This window comes from Drosophila subpulchrella, chromosome 3R (genome assembly GCF_014743375.2).
Source record: "Drosophila subpulchrella strain 33 F10 #4 breed RU33 chromosome 3R, RU_Dsub_v1.1 Primary Assembly, whole genome shotgun sequence".
NCBI lineage: Eukaryota > Metazoa > Arthropoda > Insecta > Diptera > Drosophilidae > Drosophila > Drosophila subpulchrella.
In genome coordinates, this window is record NC_050609.1 from 19,222,956 (window position 1) to 19,241,789 (window position 18,834).

The window sequence follows — 18,834 nt, forward strand, 5'->3', positions numbered from 1 at the left end:
ATAGATAAATTTAAGTATTTAAAAAAAGTCAAGGTCGTTAAGTTAAGTGAGTTTTAGTTTTATAAGCCAATTTTTATAAAATTAACATAACATCATTAAATTAAAGATTTTAAATTCTACAAAAGAAAGAAGTTTTGTCACTAATATTAACAGGGCTTTACCTTGTGGCTAGTTACTTTTAAACATTCCTCTATGTATGACTAATTTAATAGATAAAATTCTCCCCTATTTTTACCTCTCACAAAAACTATCAATTAGTGGCCAGCGAACCTTTTGCATTATCAGCTTTGCAGGGCTGATAAGAAACAATTTCGAAATTCCAGCCACCTATGACCATGTTTTGGTGTCATTATCATTTCAGACATGTGTATAACAATTCTGTTAATTTTATATTTTTAACAGAACCCAAACGAGCACTCTGTTGATTAACAGCGATCTTATGGTATACGACCATCCCAAAAGTAGGCAACACCAAAGGTAACAAAGAGAGGCATCTGATTATTCAGCAGATACATTTTTTATAGACACTCTTTGGTTCTCTTTCCCCTCTTATCAGTATTTAAAATGCTTCAGGGGGTCTCGGAATCCAAACAAAATGATATAGATTTTAGTTCTGGGTCGAACGGCGACGTGAAGAGACCGCCAGTCCGTGTTCGAATTTATCAGGTGATCCGGCAGATACGCCTAGTTCTTAATCCATCAGCATGCTGCGTTACTTTGCGCACTCGGAGGCCAGTATCGTGAAACTGCCACGCCCACTATCGCGATGCTATCACAGCGAAAAGGGCGTTTGGGGATATAAGCCGATTGCCCAGCGCGAGTTTCAAGGTACGCCTGTTAATCCAAATGTGAAAAAGTGTGTTGCCAAGACTTCAATAAAAACCTCATCCGTCGAGATAACCATCGCATCGATAAGAGTGTTTCGGGATCAAAAACAAATAAATGAGCAGTGGAAATGTACCCAAACAAACTGAAAAACCCGGGAGTTTTCTGTGCAGAGACATTGTGTTTAAGTGTGCGTGGGATTTGCCACCCGGCTCTTTATCAGTGGAATCCCAGCAGCTGACCCACAACAATCCCGCCACAACAACCCCAATAAAACAACAACCTGAACAAAAGATCAAAAGCAAATTACTGTGGGTAAACTGGGTAACTTGGGAACCAGAAGCAAAAGTCAAACTCAAACACAAAAACTCAATCTCGGGCGTTTGAAACTCATGCTGCACTTCGAACATGTCCGAGGCGACCTGTTTGAAGAAGATATATCACAGGACTACCCTGTAATCGGAGGGTGTATTGGGGAATAGTGGGTGCTATCCAATTAAATATATATTATTTGTCTGCTCCAAAAATAGATCTCGTTCATAAATCGTTATAAATATAAGAATTCACTGTGTATGCCTCCCAGACTATCGACAAAATACAACTCTAGTTGGCTAGTAAAATATTTTTTATGGCTTTAGTGCTACCCTCTTTCCTGTTGCCTACCCAAGCTAATCTTAAAGTTCCAGGCTTATCACATGTTTTCACTCTAAAATCTGATAAACTTTAAATATATGGTACTGCCGGCTCTCGGAATTTATAATTAGAACCCAGAGATTGTGGCAGACCCCCTGTGAACTGCACTAATTAAGCATGGAGAGGCGGGTGTCCAGTGCAGAGATACTATATCTATCCCTAAAACGCACAACAGGGAGTCTGAAAAGACCCGGCTAAATATCAAAGCCCGGCAAACAAAGGACTCCAAAACGGGAGCTCCTTTGTGCCTGTCCTGCATCCGTTGCGTACACAATTGGGGCTTATCGACACCATGGCCAGCAGACACCAGCCGGCAGTCAGCAGTTGGTAGTTGGAACCCGGAATACCATAGACGCACTATGGCAGCCTTTGACTGGCCAGCAGAGGAAAGCCCTCGACGCTTGACCAAGTGACATCAGCTGCCTGAGATGCTGCACTGTAAATAACTATATCCGGAAATGATAAAAAACCTAAGATACGAATTTTTAAAGGTTCTAAAACAAAGCTGACTTTGCCATCAAATAGGAAGGCATAAAAACCTTTGGTATATTGTTCTTCATCAATCTGCCTTAGAAACTCGTTGTTTACCGTCATGGTTAATTTTAAAACATTTGAAATTAATTTAAGTTCAAAGATTTTTAAAGAATGGGAAGAAAGTTACCATATGATATATAGACTTTGGTGACGCCAGTTGTTTCAGGATTTCAAAGATAGTTAAAATAACATTTTGAGGTACCTGCTTAACTGAGTTGCGAATAGGCGTATGGTTCCCCGAACTTCCTATATACATTAAATTAAATTAAAAATTGGTGACCCCAATTATTTTTATATGATTTCTGAGATATTTTGTAATTTATTAGTTCAACTGTCACATTTTCCCCAATGTACGTACGGTTTAATACGGAGTGGGAAGAGACCTCCTTTCGGCTCACCGACTTGTTTGCTCTTCGTCCTTCGGTTGCATCTCTGTCAGGGCAACCATTATCCTTTGGCAAAGGACGCGCCGCTGTGCTCCAATAATATTTACACGCTCAAGTTGAAATGTTGTCGCCGCAAATACAATTCATCATACGCCCTGTTCTCCTGTCCAGACGTCCCACTCTTTAACATTAAATTGATTTATCACCGAAATACTGTCTAGAAACTGCATATATTTCTTTTAAAGGGAACTGAGTTTTAATGCGGGTCCAGCTGTCGATGACCCGTGTCCTGTCCAACGGATTTGGACTCTCAAGGTGCCCTGTAATCGAGTGATATGCGTCATCGCACATAAATCCTATAAGCAGGATAACACTTTAGCACGTAAACACCTAAGCAGCCAACGAGTTGTCAATGGCTCAACCAGAGAATAAAATGCCCCAAAAAAGCCGATAAAAACAACCATTGCCATTTCTCATATGTAACACGAATTGGGGATTTTTTTGTGAAGAGCAAACATTGAATACACTTTAATTGAAACGAAAACTTAAAAAATTAATCCCATTGATATGAGTTTTGAAATACTCTCGTAAAATTTAAGTGTTTCTATTAATAATCCAATATATTATTCTCAGAAATAATTAATATTTTTAACTTGTATCTAGAGTAAAATTCATAAACTCATATATTTCTGATCTACTACTGCTTTGTGACATGGTCAGTGGCTTAGAATAAGTTCAACAATCTGAATGAAATAAACCATAACCCTTTTGCATTCACCCCGAACTCATGTCATTTGCCATTCGAATTCATATCAAATGCCAAATATTTGCGTCAAATATGATTCAAAAGTCCACATACCTGCCAGCTAGTCCATCAAAATGAAGCGAAGCGTAAAAGCAAAGAACAAATATCATAAAAGTAAAAGGCCAATAAATTCAAAAGGCCGCAGTGGGTGTGGGTGGGTGTGGCAGTGGGCGGTGTGCTGCACGTGAATCCTTTTTTAAATAATTTATAACGTCGAGCGAAATTTATATTGTTTACGCATGTGTTTCAGTGGCCGAGGATGTGCGGGCTTCCAGGAACGCGCAGGCCAACGTCTATCGCTTCGTGGAGGCCTTTCGCCAGCACGGGCACAAATTGGCAGCCGTAAATCCCATCAGCATCAGGACGAGGTAGGAGGCACCCACTCCCATCCCGAATCAACCCGGCAAATGTCATATTTTATTCTCCTTTCTGGCTCCTTTGTAATGTCCTGTCGGACTGACTGTGTGTATTTGTCTTCTGAATTTTCCCGGCCACGTGGACACAGCAAGCAGGAGCTGCAGGAATTAAGTCCCGCGTTTTATGGACTGCAGACACAGGAGACGGTGCGCACCGATGGCCTCTTAAGTGGTCCGCAGGTGGCCCACAACGTCGCCCAGCTGGAGCAGCTGCTCAAGGACATTTACTGCGGCCGCTCGGCCAGCGCCGAGTTCTCCTATGTCGAGGTAAGTGCCCCCCGTTAAAATAGTCGGAGAAAATCCTCGAGGAGTCCAGAAAATCTGTATTAATGCAAATGCAAACAAGCCTTGCCTTATAAAAATAAATTACTAAGGACCAAACCCATTTTAAAATATTTTCTAAACTTAAATTCTTGTGTTTTTTTGCAATTAAATGTAAATTAATAATATTTTGTACTTTATTAAAAACTTTTTATAAAGCTAAATGTTTTCCCAGTGTAGCCCCTCCCATAAATACAGTCCGCTGATCCCGCTTCCTTATTTTCGCAGGACATCGAGGAGCGCGAGTGGCTGGCCAGGAACTTCGAGACGCTCGACCAGCAGCAGCTGGAAAACAGCGAGCGTTGCGAAATCGCCGAGCTGTTAATTAAGTCGCAGGCCTGGGACAATTTCATGGCACTCAAGTTTCCCACAGTCAAGAGGTACGGAGGCGAAGGAGCCGAGTCCATGCTGGCCTTCTTCTGGCAACTGCTTCGTGACAGCGTCCAAGGTGTGTATAGCATCCTTTTTTAATTTAAAGGAACCATATTGTATTTTAAAACTATATTTGAAAGGTAACATTGAACTTTGATTTTCAAATACCAGTACAATTTTCTAAGCATGATAAAAATATTAATTCCAAAATAAATTATATCAAAATACCTTTAAAATAACAAGATGTGATATTTCATGCTTCATCCCATATACAATATTTCCAAGACATTGGTCCTAGTCCCATGATTTATCCGAGTCCGGGCGTGCTGCCCGCTTTTAAAACACGATTAGCGCAACGCGAAATCGCGCACCCATTTCAGGGCGCCAAACTTTGTCTCGTGACAGTCCACAGAGATGGCGAACTTAACCACCAACCCACCTGAATTATAGCCACCCACAGGCACTCACATATCACGGCACGCTTACTTAACCCTAATCTGCTTTTCCCAAAACTTTTACCTCTCGCATGCAACCCCAAAAAACAACGGAAACGGCGACGGCAACGATAAAAAATTATACAATGGAATGACAGCGAACATCGAGCACGTGGTCCTGGCGATGCCCCATCGAGGAAGGACTCCGCTGCAGGCGGCGCTCCTCAACATGCGGCCGGCGAAAGTTTTCCGCAAACTCAGCGGCGCATCCGAGTTTTCCGAAGACATCGAGGCCATGTCCGACGTCATAAGTCATTTCCGTAAGTGAAACTTCGCCGGGGAATTTCGGTGGGTTTTTATGCGGGAATTACAGGGCATTCAGGTGAATGAGGGATCACTATTGGCCCATAATGTCTTAGAGGACCTCAAAATACAAGTCACATATTCAAAAAATATAAAAATACCAAACTTAAATATAAATATTATTGAACAAGAATATAAGAAAGACAATCTACACCAATATTATATATCCCTTAAACTTAGTAATACCTAAATAATATGAGCAGTTAAAGATTAATAGGTAGAGATACCCCCTATAATTCTTATCTATACAATAACTAATTAAGCTGTGTGGCTTATGTTTTTAAAAACTGGGTATTTCATAGTCTCCATTTATATTCAAATCCTTACCCACCCTTGTGGGCGTGCTAGCCTAAGCACACATGGCGTATGCTTAATTTAATCAAACCTGAACCTGAATCGCACACAGATGTTTCCGAGCAGCTGGAAATACTGGGCAAGAAGCTCAACTTCAGCATGGTGCGCAATCCCTCGCATCTGGAGGTAAGCCGACACACGTCAAACTTTGAAATTTGATTCCCTACTTCGAGCATCCTGCTCCTCCTCCTCCTCTCATTTTCAGGCTGCCAATCCGGTGGCCATGGGAAAGGCGCGTTCCAAACAGCAGACGAGAGGCGAAGGAGCCTTCGGAACGGGCAGCCAGCCCTTTGGTCAGCACGTGCTCAATGTAATCCTCCACGGCGATGCGGCATTCGCCGGCCAGGGAATCAACCAGGAGTGCCTGAACATGGCCTACGTGCCGCACTTTGAGGTGGGCGGCAGTCTGCACTTGATTGTCAACAACCAGGTGGGGTTCACCACGCCCGGAGATCGAGGACGATCCACGGCCTACACCTCCGATTTGGCCAAGTCCATTCAGGCGCCGGTGTTCCACGTCAATGGTGATGACCCAGAGGCTTTGGCCAGGATCACAAACCTGGCCTTCAGGTATCAGCGGGAGTTCCGCAAGGACATCTTCATCGATTTGAACTGCTTCAGGAGATGGGGTCACAACGAGTTGGACGATCCCACCTTTACCAACCCGCTGATCTACAAGATCGTCCATCAGCGGGATTCGGTGCCGGATTTGTATGCCCAGCTCTTGGCCAAGGAGCAGGTTCTGCCGGAGTCAAGGGCCAAGGAAATGAGGGATGAGTACATGAAGTATCTGGGCGAGGAGCTGATCCTGGCTCCCAGTTACCAGCCACCAGTTTCTTACTTTGAAAAGCAGTGGAAGGACCTTCAGTTGGCACCTTCTAAGGAGCTGACCTATTGGGATACTGGATTGGAGTATTCCCTGCTGCATTATATAGGCCAGCAGAGTGTGGCTTTCCCGGATGACTTCGTAAGTTGGTTGATTTCCAAATACTCTCTTATGTCCTAAAGGTTCCATTCTGATTTACAGAACATACACCCTCATCTGCTGAAAACCCATGTGAATGCACGCCTCAGGAAGCTCGAGAACGGAGTCAAGATCGATTGGTCCACAGCCGAGGCCCTGGCCATTGGCAGCCTGATGTACCAGGGACACAATGTGAGGATCAGTGGCGAGGATGTGGGACGGGGAACCTTCTCCCATCGCCATGCCATGTTGGTGGACCAGCAGACCAACGAGATGTTCATTCCCTTGAACAGCATGGAGGGCGGAAACGGCGGAAAACTGGAGCTGGCTCACAGTATTTTGTCGGAGGAGGCGGTTCTGGGATTCGAGTACGGAATGGCCATTGATAACCCTAATAATCTTATTATTTGGGAGGCGCAGTTTGGGGACTTTGCCAATGGAGCTCAGATCATCATCGACACCTTCATTGTTTCGGGAGAGAGTGAGTTGGCTTGTTTCTTTCACCTCCTTACTTAAGGGAATCTCTTCCAGCCAAATGGATGGAGTCCAATGCCCTGGTGATGCTCCTGCCCCACGGATACGATGGCGCTGCATCGGAGCACAGTTCCTGTCGCATAGAGCGCTTCCTGCAGCTCTGCGACTCCAAGGAAACATCCGCCGATGGCGACTCCGTCAACGTGCACATCGTGAACCCCACCACTCCTGCCCAGTACTACCATGTCCTGCGTCGCCAGCTGGCGAGGAACTTCCGCAAGCCGCTGGTGGTGGTGGCCCCCAAAACGCTCCTCCGTCTTCCGGCGGCCACTTCCTCGCACGAGGACTTCCAGTCGGGCACGCTCTTCCACAATGTCCTGGGTGAGTAATGGACTCTGTTTATCATGACAGGCTGCGAGGGAAACAGTCTTGGTATGGAGATACTTTTTTGTGGACTATCTTTCTGTGCCAATGAAAATAAGTATGTTGGAAAATTTAAAATACCTTTCATTGGCCAAAATAGTTATTACCCACTGAGCTATTCAAACATTTTATTAGCAACCTTCATGGTATTCTTTTTAACTACTCTCCTACTTTAAAAAATGTAAAATACAATTTAAAATGAAATTCAAGTTAGCTCAGTTTTATGATCAAAAGTTTACGATTCATTTTGTGTTACTTTGTGTTCATTTGTATAGCTGCAGTTCACCTCGGTTATTAAAAATTCAACCTAACGAGTCAACTGTTATAAAACAAAAGTGTGCAGGAACTTTGCAGTTAAACTTAAGGAATGAGAATTGCGATTAGGTATTATCCAGCAAAGGAGATGTTAATGAGATTTTAAAGTCAATATTCTTAGCACTATACTAGACACTTAAAAAAATACGTAATTAAAAAGAAATTAATTTTAGTTAACGCTCTAAAAGATATATACTGGGTATCCTGGGGTTGGAGAACTCCACTGTGTAGCTCTTTATAACGTTCTTTATTTATGTTTTCTTCATTAAATTGCGCCCACTTCCTGCCACACCCACACCCACCCATATCCTCCGACAGGCGACACCACCACGAAGCCGGAGCAGGTGCGCAAGGTCGTCCTGTGCAGCGGAAAGCACTACTACAATCTCGCCGAGGAGCGCGAGAGGCGGCAGGCCTATGACACGGCCATAATACGCCTGGAGTCCCTGTGTCCCTTCCCCATCCAGGAGCTCCAGGCCCAGTTGGCCCAATACGGCAACGTGCAATGTGAGTCCACGTCGTAAACTTTGCCCACAAAGTTGGCCAGTTCTGAACTGTATTCTCCATCGCTTCCTTTTACACAGAAATTAATTCTATCAATACTAAAATAGCTATTAATATTTTCAATTTATCATTCTTTAAGATATTTTCTTTTTTAAAGATTTCCATATTTCAAAATTAAAGTTTATTGTTATCCACATAAAGTTAAATATTGATGAGGAATCCTTTTTTGGTATTAACAAAAGTAAAGATAATAGTATAAGATTTTATTCTTTAATATCAACAAATGTGAGGATCGGCTAATATTAAGCTGTTTCAAATTACCCAGAATTTACAAACAACTTCATATATGATTTTTCTCTGTGCAGCTTTCGTTTGGAGTCAGGAAGAGCATCGCAATATGGGCGCCTGGACTTTTGTGCGGCCGCGTTTTGAAAATTTAATTGGCCAACAGGTAAAAAGTCTGCCAGCCACCGGCGGCCACAGAAAGAGCTCTAGACACCTTCCACTACCAACCCATATTTTTCCCTTCCGGTTTTCCCCCCTTCCCACAGCTCCACTACTGCGGTCGCTGCGAGGCCCCCACCCCCGCCACCGGAATCGGAAAAGTGCATAAGCGGGAAGTTGATGAGATTGTTGCTGCCCCATTTGAACTTTAGTGCGCCGTCGCCTCCTCAGCCTGTCCATATATCACAAAGTACTTTAGCTCAATAAAACTGCCAAAAAATATGTGTGTAAAAAGCAAAAAAAACAAGAACTACAAAGGGGCGACCATTGTAATACTCTTAGTCCTGAAAAGATATTACAACATTTTTTGGGAACATTATTGTCTTCAAATATTTTGTTAAAAATTGTAATGTTAAACCTGTATATATTTAAGACTATTTTCTGGTCAATGTTTTAAAGAATTCAATACTCTTTAACTATTCCTTTTATGCTGAGCGAAAATTCTCTACAAATTCCCTTAGAAGAGCCATAAAAAAGAAAGGAAAATAAAACGTGGGGAAAAAACGTTCTCCGCTTTACACAATTATTTATCGTATGGAAAAGCCGGCCGAAGAGGAGAAACTTTAAGGGAAAAGTTTTTAATTGTTTGTTTCTGAACCAGCCTGGTCCGGCAATTGTGAACCTAACTTGCTGTAGCAAGTGCTCTCGCTCACAGACCCATAAAAATCATAATGTCCCAATCGCAAGTTTCAAAAAATAAAGTACGAGACGGCGAACTTAACCTACCGTAAATATTTATTATATGTTTATGAAACATTTTACAGACTTTCATTTTGGAATCGTTTAAGCAGCGCAGTGACCTAACTTATAAAAGAAGTACAGAAAACAGGGCCAGGTCAGGCGGGGTTATTAGATAACTGGATTAGATATGGTTTACACTAAGGCCTACAAAAATATACATACATGGAGATAGACAGCGAGGCGAGGTGAAGAATGGAGTGTGTAAGTGGTGAGTGGTGAGGATACTACATATAAAGCGTTACCAAGGACCAGCGGATCGGTGAGAGAAGGTTTTCGGAAGAGAAACAACTAACTGCGAAAGGTATCAAAGTGGTCAAAGTCTCATCATCACGCTTAAACTCTAGACGGCAGGACCTATATGACCGGCCTGCCGTAGACTTGCTCTAGAATGCTATAAAAGTCGGTGGACGTCTTATATGCAAAGTGCAGAAGTCACATCCAGAAGACCATGGCCACACAAACCATCACCACCACGAAGGCGGTCTCCCGGCAATTGGCATTGTCCCAGCCGCACTCCAGATCGAATTTGAGGGCCTATATAGGAAACGAGATAGTTATATATTTTTCAAAGGAGTGTTCTGTGTACACCCACCTCCATTAGCTGCTGGCCTCCTTTGTTTTCACAACGAGTCTCCCTTAGGTCATCATCGTGATCGTCGCAGTTATGCCGTCCGTACACCTGACAAGGTGAGTTCATGAAGGTGCGGAAGACCGTATCGGTCCAGGTTTGGGAGGAGCAAATGTACTGGCGCCTCTTGCGCTGCCAGAACTCCACCCACCTATAAGATATACAATATACCATTTATATCTTTAATAATAGTTTCAAAACCTCACCCCAGGTCGCAATCGCAGTTGAGATCCGTGTGGGACATCTTCAAGTCGGTGAGGAACACACTATTGGGCAGATATGGCACTGTTCCCGTGTTCGGATTGGGAATCTTCTTCAGGTTTCTGTTGTGATAGCGAATGTCCAGCGAAATGTTCCGCACTCGACCCATATATTTGAAGAAGTTCGGCGGCAGTGCCTGCATGGAGGTATTGAACAGCTGCATGTACAGATACGGAGAACGCATGCCCTGAAATAGAATACAATAAATTAATATTTCTTCAAGTAAGTTGGTGTATCCTACTACTCACTCTTAAAATGCGTTCGTTCAGATTTGTGAACTGCGGACCACTGAAGGTGATGTTGGTCAGCTTGGAGGGCAGAGGGCCCTCCATTTCGCGCTGCAAATCGGTGGGATTACCTAGCTGGAGGGTCTGCATCTCCTGGGTGGGTCCAGATCCCTTCTTGACGATACGAGTGAAGGGCTGCGGAGCCTCGATCCACAACTGCCTGATATTATAGTGATGGCGCAGCAAGTGTGGAATGTTAAAGTGCTCCAGGTGGGAATAGGCAGTGAGCTTCAAAGATCGCAGATGAGGCAAGGAGTCCAGGCAGCCATACTCGAAATAATGCAAACGGAAGTTGGATATATCCAACATCTCAAGATCCTCGTTCACGCCATCAAAACTGTTGTTGTTCAGCGAGGTAATGGGATTGCCAGAGAGCATCAGTCGTCTGTTGATATATAAATACAAATTAGTTTTAAATTCTTTTAAATTAGAATCAACCCACCTCAAATGAGGCAGAGACTGGGTCATCAGCGGAACATTGGTTAGATCGTTATTGGATAGGTCCAGCATGCGCAGATTACTCATGTTGGTGGCCAATTCCTGGGGAATCGAAGGCAGTTCGTTGTAACCCAAACGGAATTCACGCAGATACTTTAGTCGAATCTCGGGCACTGTGCTCAGGGACACATTCTCCAGACCCAGTTTGATCAGGGAGTTTTCCAGACCCATAAAGGACTTATCCATGACCTTCAGATCCCGATTGTGGGAGAGATCTAGAACCGCTAGTTTGGGCATGGTGGAAAACACGGCATCGTCAATTCGCAGCAGATAGTTGTAGGAAATATCCAAGTAGCGAAGCGACTGTACAAATAGATGTGTTCATTTTAGGATAAGATATCTAAAGGTATATCAGACATACCCTAAACTTGTTGGACAGATCCATGCTGTGAATGGTAGAGATAAAGTTGTTGGACAAGTGCAATTCGCATAGCGTCAGGGCAGCCAAACTGGACATCGATGACGAGGGGATCTTCAACATCATGTTGTGCGAAACATCCAATCTATAGGAGTCATAAGTACATCATTTCTGCACATAGCATATATGATCTCCAGCTTACTTCTCCATTCCTCCATTATAGAAGAGATTGTCGGGCAGGCCCCTCAGATGATTGTGCGAAAAGTCAACGATACGCAGACCCTGGACAGGCCTGAAAATATCCTGTGGAATATCACTCAGATAGTTGTGTCTAAAGTAAACCAGCTGCAGTTGTCTGGTATTCTTAAAAGCATCAAAGTCAAGCTCATGGATCCAATTGTAACTGAGGTCCAGCCATTGCAAATGGGGCATGTTGCCAAAGACATCACGGGTGGTGTTCTATAAAGAAACAATATAAACATATTATATAGATTAAAGGAAGACAAGACATGTATACCAACCATCAGTGAATTGTAGCCCAGATGCAAGTGTGTCAGTGAGATCTCAGCAGGCCGGAAGTATCCAGGATGAATAATGGAAATATTGTTGTGGGAAAGATCCAATATCTTGATGTTCGAGTGGTACATGGAACCTAAAAATTTGAGGCCTTATAAATCAACATCCTCTTATGAAATAGCAAGGAATTCTATACCGTGTTCATTTCGACCACTCCACGATGAATTGTACATTAACTGCCTGATTTGATTGTGGCTCACATTCACATTTAGATTGGACAGCGTACCCACTTGATCGAAGTAGTCAAAGTTAAAGTTTGGCAGCTGATTGAAAGCCATGTCCAGGATCTCCAGTTTGGGAAGGTTTTGGAAGGACTCCTCTGCCAGGTTGTTCATTTTGTTGCCCCTCAAGCTGAGATACTCCAGCTCATCGAGGTTCATGAAGGCTCTTCGCTCGATCTTGTCAATCTTATTGTCATCCAGTTGCAGTTTTCTCAGAGCTTCCAGATCGAAGAAGGTGTGTTGGGAAATGGAGGTCAGGTGGTTGAAGCGCAGCGAGATCTCCTCCAGCTTCGAGTGGATATCGCCCTGGAAGGTGCCCTTCAAAACCTGTTCGATGCGGTTGTCATGGAGCTCCAGGAGACGCAAATTCTTCAGGAAATGAAAACTGGTGTCACTCATGCTACTGATGTGGTTGTTGCTAAAGTCCAGTTCCTGAAGGGAAGTCAAATGTCTGAGGGGCTCAGCTGGCAGAGCACTACCTGAGTAGCCGTGGGACATCTTAAGAGAGATCAGAGAGTGACCAATCTGTAGTGAAAGGAATTTATATTATGAAATGTCCTTGAAGACATCATAAAGTCCCGAAATACCTCATGGAAGGCATCATTCTCAATGCTGGATATTCCATTCTCGCTAAAGTCCAGTCTCTTGAGTCCCCTCACATGCTTGAAGGCATGCGACTGAATTCCCGATAGACTGGCCCGTGTGATCTGCAGATCCTCCAGTTCCACGCCAAAGTCCTTAAAGTCCTCGGGTCCCACGGAGGAGGATCCCAGGCGGGATATCGACAGCGATCGCATGTTCCGCATTCTGGTCATACTTTTTGTAAATAAATACAAGAATGGTTCTGGGGTGAAGGGTGTGTGGGGAGCAGGATATTTCTCAGTGCACTGGGGTCACTTACTTGCGAAGAGTCTGCAGGTTGGTGGGGTCATTGCGGTCACCACTCAGGTCCAGTTTCAGGAGGGTGTAGTGCACCGCATTGAAGGTCTCCGTGGGCTTCTGGATCTTGATCTTGTTGTCCCGCATGCTGATGACTCTACGATTATGATGAAGGTTGAGAAACAAAATTTATATTATATTCATATTATCATATTTGACTTCCAAAAATATAAAATATTGAGGAACCGAACAAAATCGATTTCTAATATCCCACTCTGTTACTCAAGCTTTTCCCCCAGTGTCGTCTGTTTTTGCATGATTGCCTGGTTGCGCGGCTTTTCCCTCTTTCTCGAATTCTTTTAAATAGGGTCACCCACTTAGCATAGATACGAACTTAGGGACTGGAGAAGCCCTAGAGGCTGCCAATCCGATTAGTCCCCCCCCAATAGACAATACCCACAAGTGGAATAGGGGTAGAAGCCGAGTGAATCGGAGTGCAGGTGCTCGACTCACCTCAAGACATCGAAATTGTTGAAGAGCTTGTGATGCAGCTTGGTGAGATTGTTGCCAGACAAGTCCAGGATCTGGAGGCTGTTCACCAGGCTGTCAAAGGCCACAGGCGAAATGTTGGTCAGGCCGCAGTACCTCATGTAAATCTCCCTTATTCGAGCGGGTTTGAAGGCATCTTCCTAGAAACAATGGTTGACAAAAAGAATAATACAATATATTTAAACAAAATATTGGGTATTGTATATCCCCTTGAGTTGTAGAACCCGAAAAACGATTTTTAAGAGGGATGGCAATTTGATTTCTTAAGGATTAGGACACCTACCCTCAGAGTGTGAATGGGATTGCCGTCGAAGAAGGTGCGATTGACGGTATCGAAGTACTTGAACGAATTAGGAGGCAGCACCTCGATGTGGTTGTACTCCAGGTGCAGGTTGTCCAGATTCAGCTTGGTGCTGGCCTTGATCTCGTAGGTCTCGTTACCGCTGAGCGACCAGATCACATTGTGGGAGATGTCCAGGGTGCGCAGGCTTTTCAGGGGACCCAGGGCGTCATAGGGAATCTCCGAGAGGATGTTGTCCGTGAGCAGAAGTCGCGTCAGTCGCGGCATTCCATCGACAAACACGTTCGGGTCGATCTCGAACAGGTTGTTCCCACTCAGGTCGAGGGTCTCGAGGATCAGGAGGCCGGAGAAGCTGTGCGACATCAGCTGCGAGATGCAGTTCTCGCGCAGGATCAGCGTCTGCAGCGAGTCCTCTAGTCCGCGGAACGAGTCGTGGTTTATGTGCGTTATATGGTTGTAGCCCAGGTCCAGGTGGCGCAGCTTCTGCAGGTGCCTCACCGCCCTGGAGGGGATCTCCACCAGGTCGTTCTGCGGCAGGATCAGCTCCCACAGTGAACGCTCCAGTCCGGTGAAGGCGTCGTCCGGGATCTCGGTGAGATGGTTTCCGAAGATCTTCAGCCGGTACATTCCCGTGGACTGCAGGAAGTAGGGTTCAATCTCGCGCAGACCCGTGTTCTCCATGTGCAGCATGAAAACCTGAAGCAGAGAATTGGGAATAATATGGAAAACAAATTTAACGAAGGACTAAAACCAGGTTATATTGAGTGTACAAGGACAGATACCAGTTAATATAATTTAAGGTATGGTACTTTACTTTTAAATATAAAGGACTTACCCTTTATTCTGATAAATCCAAAGTGATATCCTTGATTTTCAACTCACCTTCGACTGGTTCACCATGCGCGGCAGTGCCGGAAACGGAACGTTCTTGCAGTGCACTATCCCCAGATCCGTGGAGGACTTCGAGCAGGTGCACATCACGTTGTAGGTGCAGGGCGGATAGTGCGTCTCCTCCATTTCACGGGCGAACATCGAGGCACGGGCCAGCGACATCCAGATCATGATCATCAGGGTTATTGTCAGGAAGGCATAGCCGAACTTAAAGAAGAACTCGAGGCCCTAGAGCGAGGAATACCCAAGATGAGGTAAGGGTACATCGTTAAATATTATACAAGGATTTTTCTAATTCCAAAAAAAAAACTTTTTTAATTTTCTTTATCTATGTGCATATATTACAATAACGTTTTGAAAATCTTCATAAATAATTTACTTTCCTTCACTTACAAACTGAATTGGAATTATTCTTAGATAATAATTCATGAGATAAAAGCGGGCAACAACAATAAAAGTAGTACATTTTTCGTTTCACTAATCCAAAAGTAACTTGTTTTGACCTATCCCAAATACTTATTCTTAGAAAGGTTGTGGAAATGTCATCGAACTGCATATCAGGACATGCAACTTTGTTGTTTTAACTTGGCTTCTCAAGCCTGTCAAGAGTTTTTACTTTCTCGAAGTGAGTTGAAAAATCCCCAAGATTAACTGCAGTGACTAGAAAAGTTTCCAAGGATAAGTTCAAGGGTGACTAGACCAAAGGGGTATCTTCGTTTCACAGGATTTTCATCCGTCAGCCGTCTAGGGTTTCGTTTCAGCCGCAACAGTTTGCACTTCAAGGGCTACTCGCACAGATTATCGAATGTCCTTAGGGCCATTTTAATAGCTTTTTAAAATCCTAATTTGGTTAAGTAGGATATCAGGCCATTTTTCTGGCTTATACACACCATTTTGCTGTTAATTGGATTAGGCACTCGCGATAATTGGCGTTTAGAACGAACTTAATTTGATTTACACTCCAACGTTCCGAAAAACTTATTTTCCAGCTCCAAGTTTCTAGATTTCCCTGCGCAGGACACTCGCGTAAGTCCTTGCTTGAGCTTCCGTTCACTTTTCTGGGGAGCAGGGCTGGAAAAAACACGTCCGAACCGATGCGCGTTCCACGCACGTCTGACAAAATGCAAATCAATCGGCGACGGGCCAAGTATTCAATGGTTGGACAACTGTCGCAACCGGCTAATTGGATTGTAACATATCGCGAATGCTCGATGGCGCCTCCACCATTGGGCACACACGCTCCTCTCGCCTCATTTGCAGCATTACTTGACCGGAGGAATGGCCAAATGTTGGTGCATTCTGGCCTTTGTTTAGAATATGGCCAGCAAAAACACGGCAATAAAAGTGCGAGTAGGGCGGAAGCGGATTTCGGCCAGGTTTTCAAGATTTCCAATGCAACGGCAACAGCCTCTGGGTCGGCTTAAAACTTGTACGAGTTCGCTTAACATGATTTCGGTGTGCACTGCTGCCTTTTTTGGGGGTTCGTGAAAACGCGTTGAAAGGCGTGTTCAACAAGCACAAACAATTGAATTGCGGAACAATAAGAGTATGAATACATATCGTGGATAGGTTTAAGTTGATAATAATGGTTACTAGAAGCCTTTAATTGAAATAATTTAACAGTTTATAGGGCTTAGAAGGGTACAGAAAATAGCAGTCCCCCATTCCGGACAGATGTTAGACATGACAAGTATTACAAAATTAAAATGAGCCCTTTTACAAATTCTAGCTATCCCTAAATAGGCTAAAAATTGTACGGTAAATGTACAATTGCATATCACAGGCCTGCTTCACTTGAGTGAACGAATCTTGCGATATATCCATGAATGATATGTGCGCTCCTTGACCATCTCCTTGTCTGCGAATACAGAAATATTACTAAGGCTATAGAAAATAATGTAATTAAGAAGTAACCTACCATCGCACTGAAAGCACTGAGCCAAATTTGGGGGACAAATGTTCTCCGAATTGAAATAGAAAGTGGTCTTTAGTTCACGGAACTTATTGTATGAGCGCATGGTGATGTGTCGAGAGTAGGGATCCTTGCCATCCAAGTGATCTCTAACGTAGTGGGCAGACAGGCGGATGTCCATCACATCACTCAGCTGATCATCAATGGACTCCACTAGTCTGAGAGGTCTCTTCAGCAGTTCAGAGCAGACATCGTTATAAACTGAGAAACAAATACAAATAAATTAAAAACTAAAACCTATGCCGTTTTTCCTCCCTCACCGTTGGACAGATTCAGGTAAATGTGCATCATCAGCAGGTGTTCCAAGGTGCAGTGGATTTGGAATAACTTTGAGACCCGTTCCGTGCTCTCCTGTTCGTCGAAATGGCTGTTTTTAAACCCGGCATCATCGTCGTCCCCTGCATTCTCCGACTTTACGGCGCCGTGGTGGTGCAGCAACGTCTTGCGCATTCCTGCTCCCGGCATCGGATCCCCCCTGACCGCATTATGCAGGGATTTTCGCAGCTGGGGCAAATTCTGCGGGGAGCCGTCGTCATTCGCCGCTTCGCTGGAGTCCTCCTTCAGCAGATTGGTGCTGCATAACTTGCTCTCCGTGTAGATGAACTCGTAGTCCTTGTATAGCTTCTCCAGGCCAATCTCCAGCAGCAGTTCCAAAGGCTCCGCGCCACTTAGGCAGGGCATGGCCAAACGGCGATTGGCCAACTCGGTGATAATCTTGGCCAGGCGGTTTTTGTTGGTTGGGGTGTTCTAGGGTTTGTATTGTATGTAAAAAATGAATTATGTTAATCATAAGCCAGATATACTCACCACTATGTTACAGCGGGTAGCGCATTGGAACAGCATGTTGAAGGCCATCTTGAGGTCCTTGTAGGAGGCGCAGCTCTTGAGCAGCTCCCACAGTTTGTCGGTGAGATCCGTGAGCCGGCGCACCTTGGCCCTCTGCACCACATCCTCGATGTCGCACTCCACATTGCCGATGCTATAGCGATGTATAAAGCCGGAAACATCGGTCATAGTATGGTTAATGGAATCCCGCAGCTCGTACATGTCGATGCCGCTGCCACAACGGTAGGTGGGATCTCGGGAGACGCCCTGTTTGACATCCTTGTGGTAGGAGACGATGTCCTCGCGTATGAAGACCAGAATGCGCAGCTGGTTCATAAAGTCCTGGGTCAATGGGGTGCATTCGCCCACCCGGAAAGTGTGATTTAGGGACACCTCGCAGTCGTTGAGGTTCACCAGGAGCGGAAGCCCGGCACTAGAGGTCCAGGAGCAGCGCAGCCTCATGTGGGAATTCACCTGGTAGCTGTTCTCGATCAGCGTTTCGTCGGGAGCCTTGCCATGCTGTCGCACCAGAGATTGCGAGTTGACCTGGTAGGCGGGGAACACGCCCTGATAGCTCAGGATTCCCAGGGAGAAGTGCGTGGGGTTAAACTCATACTGGAGCAACTGGGTCTGAGCGGGATCGCTGCCATCGCACAGGAACCACACGGATCCCAGTCCCTCAGCCAGCTGCAGGAACTCGGAGCACACGATGGACCTGGCCTTGTCCACAGGGACTCCTCGTTGGTACTCCTCCTCCAGCTTCCAGGGATTTGAGTGCTCCAGCTGGAGGTCTATGGACAGGTCGCCTATGGCGTCCACCAGGCAGTCGTCCTTCAAGGGACTCCCCGTGAGATCCAAGTCCGCGGAGCCCTCAGTTTTTGGTGACGCCTTCGTGGGCGTGATCGAGGACGCGGCCCGGATCCTGGCCACTGACCCACTGCGATCCTCCTTGAAGACCAGCACGATCTTCTTGCCCGCCTCCGCGGGTCCCACCGCGCTCACCAGGTAAGTGGGTGGCGCTCCGTAGGTGATCGTGTAGGACTCGCCACATCGCCGCATCAGCTCCGCGTAAACATTCGCCAAATTCGCGGAAGACATATTAAAGTTCGCTTGGCAAAAAAGCGGGAGTGTTTAAAAAGCCAAGCGCAGAATTAGAGATG

At 45.0% G+C, this 18,834-nt stretch overlaps 3 protein-coding genes across 3 annotated transcripts; 1 reads left to right on the forward strand and 2 right to left on the reverse strand.

The window, feature by feature from the left end:
• Positions 1-627: 627 nt before the first annotated feature.
• On the forward strand, positions 628-8,925 carry LOC119549020 (probable 2-oxoglutarate dehydrogenase E1 component DHKTD1 homolog, mitochondrial). The gene is made up of 12 exons (XM_037856678.1): positions 628-828; positions 3,494-3,611; positions 3,749-3,926; positions 4,209-4,428; positions 4,945-5,106; positions 5,556-5,629; positions 5,709-6,470; positions 6,531-6,948; positions 6,999-7,322; positions 7,998-8,186; positions 8,549-8,634; positions 8,735-8,925. Exons 1-12 carry the CDS (start codon positions 705-707, stop codon positions 8,837-8,839), a joined length of 2,760 nt encoding a protein of 919 aa, XP_037712606.1. The 5' UTR covers positions 628-704; the 3' UTR covers positions 8,840-8,925.
• Positions 8,926-9,389: 464 nt separating this feature from the next.
• Positions 9,390-15,993, reverse strand: LOC119549016 (chaoptin). The gene is made up of 15 exons (XM_037856663.1): positions 15,768-15,993; positions 14,869-15,105; positions 13,969-14,682; positions 13,650-13,825; positions 13,159-13,293; positions 12,845-13,073; positions 12,173-12,782; positions 11,982-12,112; positions 11,663-11,919; positions 11,464-11,605; positions 11,047-11,405; positions 10,566-10,989; positions 10,263-10,504; positions 10,021-10,207; positions 9,390-9,962 (listed from the first exon to the last, which is right to left on the reverse strand). Exons 1-15 carry the CDS (start codon positions 15,768-15,770, stop codon positions 9,861-9,863), a joined length of 3,948 nt encoding a protein of 1,315 aa, XP_037712591.1. The 5' UTR covers positions 15,771-15,993; the 3' UTR covers positions 9,390-9,860.
• Positions 15,994-16,443: 450 nt separating this feature from the next.
• LOC119563425 (protein zwilch) lies at positions 16,444-18,824 on the reverse strand. The gene is made up of 4 exons (XM_037876810.1): positions 17,657-18,824; positions 17,110-17,596; positions 16,796-17,050; positions 16,444-16,735 (listed from the first exon to the last, which is right to left on the reverse strand). The coding sequence occupies exons 1-4, from the start codon at positions 18,770-18,772 to the stop codon at positions 16,668-16,670; spliced, it is 1,926 nt and encodes a 641-aa protein (XP_037732738.1). The 5' UTR covers positions 18,773-18,824; the 3' UTR covers positions 16,444-16,667.
• Between the last annotated feature and the right edge of the window lie 10 nt (positions 18,825-18,834).

Coding starts and splice junctions, on each gene's coding strand:
- LOC119549020 (XM_037856678.1), top strand. CDS start 705: ATGCTGCGTTACTTTGCGCACTCGGAGGCCAGTATCGTGAAACTGCCA. Junction 5,107..5,555: donor CGACGTCATAAGTCATTTCC/GTAAGTGAAACT, acceptor AATCGCACACAG/ATGTTTCCGAGCAGCTGGAA. Junction 5,630..5,708: donor GCAATCCCTCGCATCTGGAG/GTAAGCCGACAC, acceptor TCTCATTTTCAG/GCTGCCAATCCGGTGGCCAT.
- LOC119563425 (XM_037876810.1), bottom strand. CDS start 18,772: ATGTCTTCCGCGAATTTGGCGAATGTTTACGCGGAGCTGATGCGGCGA. Junction 17,597..17,656: donor CTACCCGCTGTAACATAGTG/GTGAGTATATCT, acceptor TACAAACCCTAG/AACACCCCAACCAACAAAAA. Junction 17,051..17,109: donor TTACCTGAATCTGTCCAACG/GTGAGGGAGGAA, acceptor TTTGTTTCTCAG/TTTATAACGATGTCTGCTCT.
- LOC119549016 (XM_037856663.1), bottom strand. Junction 13,294..13,649: donor AACAATTTCGATGTCTTGAG/GTGAGTCGAGCA, acceptor TCATAATCGTAG/AGTCATCAGCATGCGGGACA. Junction 10,505..10,565: donor TGAACGAACGCATTTTAAGA/GTGAGTAGTAGG, acceptor ATTCTATTTCAG/GGCATGCGTTCTCCGTATCT.